Here is a 9,853-nt window from a genome sequence, read left to right on the forward strand (position 1 = left end):
CATGCGAAAATGGAGAGAGGAAGAGGAGAGTCCAGTTGCACGTAAGCAGACTGCTGGTCTACTTTGTCTGACCAAACCTGGTACCTGATCACTGCAATCTAGACTATCTTACTAAACTCTGTTCCTAACTATTTTCTGTATGAGTATGCGCTCTATACTGTGTATATGTGTGTGCCTGTGGTTTTGGGGTGGGATGATCCACTAGGAAACTTCAAGCTAGAAAGACCCAAGGTCCAGGCCAGAGACTGTGTAAAAGGGTTCTGGATCTGCACACAGATGCTGAAAGGACTTATGGTCTGGACCAGAAATCAGAGAGGCCAACCAATGTGATTACATATGGGAGCTGGGTGAGCATGCTTATGGTTATATTCCTCTAGTGAACTTTAAGCCTGATTAATCAGAGAGGAGGAAGAGAATCGGGTCGTTTGTGTTGTCCGTGCTCATGTGGGTGTTGTTCGTGCCTGTGTGGTGCCTGTAAAGGTATTGTACTCCTGTCTGTGTTGATCTGTTTGTGGCCAGCTGAGTCTGCTCTCTGAGTGTGTGTGTTTGGGTGGGGTGGGGGGTGTCTGTATCTTTGGAGTTTGCCCCCAGCCTTAGCACCTGCTGGGCCTGGGAAAGGGGAAAGTGGCAACCTCACATCTAGCAGTCCTGGAGGGACCTGTGAATCCCCTGGGTCCCACAGTCCACCAGAGCTGATTATTGTTAGCAGCCTCTTGACCTGAGAAAGAGCACCACATCCTCCCAGCCTAGTGCCTGCCTTCCTACACCAGTAGGGCACACATATGGCAGGACAAGGCCTCTTGCATGTGGTGGAGCAGAATCCCTTGGGGGTCTTGGGAAGTCACTACATCCTTTGGGGTTTGTTTCCCTTTCACTTAGATGGGGTGAATGGGTATTCGAGCCATGGTTCTGACATGCTTACACAGCTCTGATAATGCTCTTGGGCCAAATCTTGGGTCTCTGCTGAGCAGTTTTATTGGAATAGATATTAATTTTGCAACATGCAGAAATGGAGGCTAAGATGGCACCCTGCACCAAATGGCTTTTGGACATGTCTAGGGCAAGATGAAAACCCAAAGTGGGAAAGATCAAGAAGGATTTCGTATGGCTTTCCCCACACTCACTTCATCAAACTGGCTGGAATTGCAAAGGCCGTAAGATCTGTAGGATTCTGCTCCAGGAGGGATGAAATGCACAGGGAAAGTGAAGATGCCTGTCTGCATAACCCCCACATCATATTTCCGTAGCTCCGGAGTATAGTAGATTCGTACCCCTGAGCTGTCGATCAAACCTGTAAAAGAAAAATGACCACTCTTTCAGCAATAACTCCAGAAACAGTAGAAGTGGGGCCTGAAGCAACAACACACATAGTGTCTCTTTCCCAATCACAGGCTGGGAGCAGGCACAGATTAACAGGAAGGCCTAAGCCCTCCACCCTGCCCCTGTGGTATGGTCCACTGCAATGTACAGCCTCTAAGTCATGCAAGGTGCACTTATAGTGCATCTGGATCCAGCCGGGCTTGTAGTCTCAGATGATTCCCATAAAATCACTCCACACTTTTGTTTCCCCCTCTGTAAAATGATAGCAAATACCGTGGTGGCATTCTTCATCACCTGTCATAGGGACTGAGTGCTAGAGGTCATGGTAGAAGCCTGAGGTGGTATTATCAGGACCTGGCTCTCAGGACTTGATCCTGACCTTTGGTACACCTATTTCTCCCCCAGCCACTCTATCCCTTCCCACGTTGCTCCTTTTTCCCATGATGTCTACGTTTCCCTGAAGTTTTCCCTAACGCTCCCACTAGTATCATAGCAGGAAGATGTGCTCAGCTTTTTCAATGGCAAGACGTGTCTAATCTAAGCAGACATAACTATCTGTGTTTCTAAAGCTAGTTTAAGTTCTTCCTGAATGGGAGCCCAGTCCAGTTTCTTCTTACTGTCCTGAAGGTTGTACTGAGCAACATATGGAAGTGTTTCATGCAGAAGCTGGTTTCTAACAGGCATGTAGGTGAGGTCTAAGGCTTCCATCCTGAGGCTTTTCTTGTCAGACAACTGCCCAGCATTACCCACCTGATAACAAGTCAAAATTGCTGTAATGGATTTCTAGTCGGACGTACTGAGGATCCCAAGGTGTCCCTATGGAAACTGCAGCTTCATCTGGAAACTGGTAAGACTTGTGGAAAGAGGAAGAGGAGGAATAAAGTTATATGAAGTAGTTAGTTTATAACTCTTCTGTGTTGTTTCTTGATTGAAAACTTACAAAAAGAAAGTCTTGTGTCTCTGAATATTTATTTAGACATTGTTAGAAATCAAAATGTGGGAAATTCTGCCAGTTCCATTTCTTTTCCTTCTGAATTGGAACAAGGAAGACTTTTCAAAATTTATTTTTCATTTATCCTTTTGACTGGTTTCATTTTTAGTTTTATACTTTATTTAATAGGAAATGGTTATAGTATGTGTGCACTCTTGCAGCAAATTTCATATCAGTATTGGCATTGCATAACATAAAATCTGAATAAAATTAGTATAAGGGTTTTGTCTAAAACTTATCTCCTTCCTCTCTTCGTCCCCATGTACATGCATACTACAGAAATACAAAATACATTTTGCTCTGAAAGGCAAAGTGACCATCACAAGATAGATGCTAAAATTTGTGCAGCACTGAATACTAAATAGGCCACTCAGCCAGAAGCACAAATTTCACTGAACTTCTAGTTTTACTCTGCTGTAAAAGAGGCAGAGCCAGTAGAAAAAAAGGCAGAAAGTAGGTACACTTCTTTCTGTTACGCAAGACTAGCACAAGGAGAATTTTGTGACATTATTGGCAACATTATCAAAAGGTCAGAATGAGAGCCTTCCTATGTGACATATAAAATTTGTTTAATGCAGGTATGATAATAACATACACACATACGCAGAGTATCGACAACTATGTAGAAATTGCCAGCACCACTTGATGCAGCAGAAGTAGAGTCGAGTGGGAACAGTATGAGGAAACTTCCCCAGTTTGGTTGGCCCTGCAGGACCGTGGGGTCTTACTGGAGAAGCTGACAACAAGGGTACCACTGTTCATAACAAGAAATGGGGAAGGGAATGGGCCCTGCAGACTCACCTCTCCTCCAACAGCCCAGCCCACAAGCACCTGAGAGCACAGAGCAAAATCTGGACTGGCTCCATAGCAATCATCTATGCCACTGGGTAACATGCTGGCGTTGCCACAGCCATAAAGAAGAATATGATGAACCAAGGTTATGTTGTGGGGTGTTATTACAGGTTCGAACTCTAACCAAGAGAAAGAGTGAAAAAAGTTATCGTCAACCCTAAAATATTTCTTTCTCAGGCAACCAGAAAGAGCCATTAACCATAGTTTAGGCAAACAGATATAATCTGATTCACAAAATGGATGGTAAACTGGATGATGATTTATCTACTCCTTTCTGTATGCACCCAGCAGAGTCCATTTTTCCAGAAAGGATTTGCATCTTCCTCTAAAGCACCTCCCCTTAATTAGAATCAGAGGGGTGTCTATTTGACCTGTTATGCTGGGAAGTGTGGTTCCAGACTAGAAATGTAAATAGTTTACCTCATACACCATTTTCTTGGCTGCAAAACAAGATAAGGGACCTCGATCAATGATCTCAGGTTCACTATAATTCACTGCTCCCTCAGGTGTGCCAAAAGTACTATAATCAAGATAGTTTAAAATAAACCCCGCAAATAACCTTTATCTGTTTCATACACCGTTTTCTTGGCTGCAAAGCAAGATAAGGGACCTCGATCTCAGGTTCACTATAATTCACTGCTCCCTCAGGTGTGCCAAAAGTACTATAATCAAGATAGTTTAAAATAAACCCCGCAAATAACCTTTATCTGTTCATTAATCACTGAACTTTTTACCAGCACTGATGAGATCAGGCCTCAAAATCTTGATGTTATCACAAGAACTGACTAAAGCTCCTGAGTTTGTCCTGTAGGATTACCTGTCAACTTTTTTCCAGTCCATGGAAATACTTCCTTATGAAATTTTGCCTTATGCCATTGCAGTGGAACACCTGTTTTTAAACCTTCAAAACCCACAAAACTAAGAAGGGTTGCTTGACCTTGAAGTAACGTTATCTTAATTTGAGAAGTAAGCTAGACTTGTTTTGGAAAGTTCCTGTTTCTTTTCTTTGCTCTTCTTTTTTGCATATTGAATCTTGAAAACAGGACTGCAAAAATGTTAGTTTTGCTTTTTATACAAATACTCTTAGCAATTTCCAAGAACAAAAGCAAAAGTCCTTTCAAATATAGAAAATTCTGGATGCTCCCTTTGCTCTCAAAGACACCAATAGGTAACATGACCTGAGCTCACTACACTGAGACATCAGACTTGTAGCAAGGTTTCTTCAGGTGTGATGTACATAAAGACAAAGATCTTCCAAAGCTAGAAACAAGGTAGAGCTTATCTCCACACAAACCAGACAAATTAGCTGGCTCATCCCAATGGCAGTGAAGGACAGATGGAATGCTCCCAAATTTATACTAAAATGCTGTAAAAGACAGACTTGTATGCATGATTGAAGGAGGAAGTCTGTCCTGTCCTGTTTTTTCCCCAGTAATACAGCCTGCAAGTTTACCTTGTAGATATGGTGTTTCTGCTTGACCATGGGCAGTGGGATAAAGGTACAGGCATACTTGGTTTCTTCAACTGGAACAGCAAACTGGAAAAGAAACAGACACACAAGTCACCTGAAGGTTCCCCTGGCAACTCAGTAATGTGCACAGGGAACTGGAGAAGACAGAGAGAGGCAGTGCAAGGAGAATGAGACCCAGAAGTGGAGGGGGCAGGAAGGATGGTGCATTTAGCAAGCGTCTGATTGGTTTTTGGTTGCAATGAGTGAGAGTCAAGAAGATGAAACTGTATTCTGATGAAGGACAAACATATTTGTCAGCTCCACCAGGTCTTAAATTCTTTTTCTTTCAGATTTTTTCTGTATTTTTCCAAAAGGGAATGCATTACTAATTTGTCTGTTGTAACATGAACTGAGCACAGGAAACGTCCATTCGGTTCAATCAACATTTATACCGGTTTTCTGGAGTCACAAGCACAACACATGATAGCACCCATCCCACAAATCTTTACATAAAAATAGTTCCCCTCTTTACTGTGGAGTATTGCCCACGCAGATCAGCAGATGCTGCTGCGTCTTGAGTGAGTGCTGACTGTGTGGGCTGATGCTGTTTAAAGAAGGAAGATGTTAATGCAATACCACACTGAGCTGGTGCTTTTGGACTCCATTTGACAAGGATGGCGCATGTACCACGAGGTGATGCTAATGTGGGGCTCCAGCTCTCCTGGTAAATCCTTATATCTGACACTGAGATACTGCATAAGTTAATACTGGAGGCAGTGCACACAGTAGTGTGTTGCATTTTATGAGCTCTTAGCCAGACTCGTCACAAAGCATATAAATGTATTCCCATTATTTCTCTTGTCAGTGATATTATATAGTTCCCACAAAACTAAGATGGGAATCCATAAATGTCTTCAGTATATTATAGATATTTTTCTATGGGTCTACATGGATGGGCTAATAGACCTGTATGCATACATACCTGAGTTAATAATTATATTGCAATTCAATAGCACCACAGCCTGTGTTTGGCTCCTCAAACTCTAGTCAAGGGAACAGGCTACGCCTTACAGCATTTTCCTAACAAATAAGCCCTTTACCCTCCATACAGCAAGCCTTCCCTTCCCACTTCATTCCTACTCTTGCCAGTTCCATTTGCGTGTTTCCAAGATCAGTCATGTCCATTTTTTGACTTGTGCAATCCAAACCTCCAGCATGGGCATGATCAGCTTTGCAAAGAAAGGCGGAAGAAGGGGAAATTTTTTAACACGCCTAGTAAAGCTCTTGTCCAATACTTACATTGTCCAGCCTCAGGTCATAGGTGAAGAATATTTTGGGGTCAGTTGAGTCAGATGGGCCTCTGTACCTCATCAAGAAAAGAGACTTGGAAAATCTTTGGCCTTTAAAGAATTGGACTGTGTCATCAGTAGCAAAGGCAGTAACGAGGTGTGCTGTGTCCATCTGTAATGAATGTTCCAATGAAACTCTCCCTCATTCCTTCCCATCAACCACACACACAGGTATTCACCCCACATCACATGCCTTATACCACTACACATGTATTAAAACGTAATCCACATGCTAACCATGTGCAATGAAAAGTAATCTAAAATAATATAACTGTATTTGGTACGTAGCCAGACACTCAGACAGTATGTCAGAACACACAACAGAGAGTAAGCAGTTTAACACACAAGATTTGTCTTGTCCAGACAAAGACATGATGTCTTTTTCCCAAAGAGAGGGTGCTGGCTAGAAAAGACCCTAGGAAAGCTTTACCCACTGTCATTTCACACACATTATTGAAACATGCATGGATTTAAAGTGTTGGTATGTGAAATAAAAGAAAGCTGGAAAAAAGCTGTAAGGGATTTGATAAGATTTCAGAACCTGCACCATTTTGTGTTTAAATGTTTAGATGCTGAGTGTTTGGATACTGTTGTAGCTGTGGGAGCTGTACAATGGTGCTAAAGATCAGATTTTCAGATCTTTGCATATCCTAGAGCAAACAGATGCAGTTTATTTATCTGTATATACTGTTAATGTGCTTTGGGCAATTTTTACGAAGAATTACTAAGGGACTTGCACAAAAAGCTAACAAAACTGTAGTCCCCTGATTCCCCATTAGCAGCTATTGTTGAGCATGAATGTGCTCAATGATCCTCCTGGATCTGCCCCATCATGTAAGGATAGCAGTAGCCATGGAACTCTGTAGGTTCTTCCCATTCAGAATGGGATTATATTTCTTTCAATTAGTAAAGGTCATTAAGAAGGTTTGTAACTACAAAGGCATCTATCCAGTCATTTGCACGTGTATTTGAATTCTGGAAAGATGGTGAATGTACACCTAATTCTGGACAAACATTTTTGAGAGGGCTAAGCCTTGGATAATGCTGATTTACCCAGAGGTCCCTCAAGTAAAGGTGAAACGGTGTAAACAGTGTCTATATATGCAGAACTCTGAAATTGTGTGCATTAGTGTGCTTGTGGACCTTGGCAAAGCATATTTTTGAAAAATCTCTGACTTAAAATACTGATTTGAGTTGGACAATTTTTTAATGTCAGTCAATACCGGTATGAAGTTCTTCCAAGAGAGAAGGATGGAGATTATCAAAGCATTCTGAATTTTCTAAACATAATTCTTACCAAAATACTGCCTTATATTAAGCAAATAAAAACTTTTATCTCCCATACTAAATTGGGTTTTTATATGTGGCAAACAAGAGAGAGAGAAATGAGCAAAATTTTGAAGACCTGTGTTCAAGCTTAAGAAAACGTTGAGATTTATATCTTCCCTATTCTTTGATGGAAAACATTGTAAAAAATATCAAATGCATCAATATAGTGCCCTTGAAATGGGCCTTATAAATGTGGCTGCATGGTCCCATATTTTTCTGTATATTCCTGTTATTGTACTGTTGTGAGAAAAATCTGTAATTCTCAGATCTGATCCGGGATTTGGGAATACAGTGAGACATGAGAGCAGGTTTGTTCGGGATGTTGCTTGAGCAGTCCCCTTTCTTACTGTGATAGCCAGGTCATTTGGGTCACATGTCTGGAGGTGACGTTTGAACAGCATGGTGGTGGAGGTCTCATTCTCCATCACTGACAGCAGTTGATAGTCCTGGCTCTCATCTTCCTCAAGGGTTGCCTCATCTACCGCATGACAATCCTGGAAAAGGAACAGTGGTCAAAGCCATAGAAAGAAGAGCTTCCTACACTCTGAGAAGTCATGTTTCCAAGTACCGCTGGTGGAACCTGAGTAATTATCAAAGCATTTCATTCTCCAAAAAGCTCCTCTGCTTTCACTGGTGATTTCCACAAACCGATTGAAGAGAACTCACATCCAGTCCCTGCTATCTCCAGCTGCTCAAGGAAAGAGCAGCGCCTGGGTCCCATCACCCAGAGGATGGCCTGGATAGGATAGATCCTAGAGGATCCTCCCTGCTCCCTGAATGACCTGCTGCATGCTGGGGCATTTTAGCACATCTGGCTCAACCACGCAGGTTGGGAAGTAAAATAAACCCTGTTGAAAACAGAGGTAGTTCAAAAGTAAAATATTTTGGGCATACCAACGCTTCTACTTTAACTCAGGTTTTTCCATACCACCTGGAACCTGGGCCTGGTTGTGGATACTAAGCTCTCCTAGAAACTACAAGCTAACCAATGGCTTTAGCAGCATAGGCATAGTGAAAAAGACAAATAATGCATGACTGAGGTCATCAAATGCAATTGTTACTCCATAAAAAGGCACAGAAACATCAGACAGAGTTTGAAAAGAATCTAAATCTCTAGTTCCTGTAGAAATCTCACTGGGAACAGAATGGGCCACAATGACTGCTGCTATGAAAATATGAGCTGAAAAGATGGGACTGTACACAAAGCTGTGGAAAGGGAAGAAGGACAAAAAGTAAAGCTCCAAGTTGACTGACTGAGATTGCATCATATTTTTGTGGCAAAGGAGTTCAGGTGACCAGAAATGAGAAGGCAGTGGCTGCAGACGGGATGAAAATATCTCAGAGAAACCTGAAACATAATAAATCAAATATCTCCTTAATGTACAGCTGTTAAGTGCTACATTGAAAAGCTTTGCTGCGGTGCTCAGTTTTGGAGGGATAAAAGAGAAGAGAGAGATTTCACCAGACAACAGTCTGGTCAAGGAAGAATATTTTAATGTGAAATCCTTCCTGGTATTTTTTCCTCCCATCTCTGTTCCTTTAAGTGATAATTTCAAAACCTGCTTACAGCTTTTGCTAAATTTCCCATCTCCTCTAATATTCTTTCTTCTTCTTGAATTTATCCATGGATTTGGACTTTCAGGATACTCTAAGCAATTTCTCTCTAATCCAAATGCTCAATTTACAGAGGGACATATCATAGTTTGAAAATACAGCTTTTGTTTTCCTACTGTTTTGAAATACCTGTTGCACTCTTTCATTAAATGATCAAAATTCAAAGATAAGTAGTCTGCAAATGAGCTACTCTGAAATAAAGAAAATATTTAAATATACCTTATGAAAGAGGAAAGCAGTAAACAGCTGAAAAAACCCTGCACCTTTGTGAAAACAAGCCTTTTTTACTAGTTTTTTACCCCTTGGACATTACTCAGATAATGACTTTGTTACGGTTGTAGTAAAGATGAAAACTAAAACAAAAACGAAGGATGCGAGAGAGAGAAGGTTAGAAGGAAGAACGCAAATGGAAAACCCACTTAAACTCCATTTACAGTAACTAGCATATTTTTCCTTCAAACTCTCTGTTCCACGGGTTCAGTGGGTGTGATATACAGCCTACTGAGCAAATGTGAATTTTTGTGGTCATTAATGTGTTTACTTACTGGAATGTCTCCAGACCTAAATAATTGGGATATATTTTCTGATATGTAAAAGAGTTGAAAAAAACTAAAACTTTTATGAGACCAAAATTATTTTCTAAGATAAACAAAGAGTTTCAGCTACCAATGCAGAAAAACATTGAAAATGTTAAATATATCTTCTGAAAATAATGGAATGTTTACTATTTTTGAAACCAAACACCTCAATTTTTCCTTTCAGGGTGTTCTTTTAGGAGAAAATAAAAGTGGTTTTACCCCAAATCACTTTTTAAAAAATCATTTTTAAAAAACAAAGAACAAATGTTTCTTCTAAATTGATCATAATTTTTGTCCCTGTAGTCATTCACAGCCAAAAAATTCCCTGTCTGTGTCACAAGCACAAAAAGGTTTTGAAACTGGATATTGC

At 40.9% G+C, this 9,853-nt stretch overlaps 1 protein-coding gene across 1 annotated transcript in view; it reads right to left on the reverse strand.

The window, feature by feature from the left end:
* Positions 1-9,853, reverse strand: part of LOC103917245 (DBH-like monooxygenase protein 2) — a 39,351-nt gene that overhangs the window by 22,775 nt on the left and 6,723 nt on the right. Inside the window, 5 exon segments of the mRNA XM_009324358.1 lie at positions 1,125-1,291; positions 2,071-2,173; positions 3,113-3,280; positions 4,617-4,700; positions 7,639-7,785. Coding sequence (XP_009322633.1) covers positions 1,125-1,291; positions 2,071-2,173; positions 3,113-3,280; positions 4,617-4,700; positions 7,639-7,785 — 669 coding nt within the window.

This window comes from Pygoscelis adeliae, unplaced genomic scaffold (assembly GCF_000699105.1).
Source record: "Pygoscelis adeliae isolate BGI_AS28 unplaced genomic scaffold, ASM69910v1 Scaffold65, whole genome shotgun sequence".
In the NCBI taxonomy this organism is placed as follows: Eukaryota; Metazoa; Chordata; class Aves; order Sphenisciformes; family Spheniscidae; genus Pygoscelis; species Pygoscelis adeliae.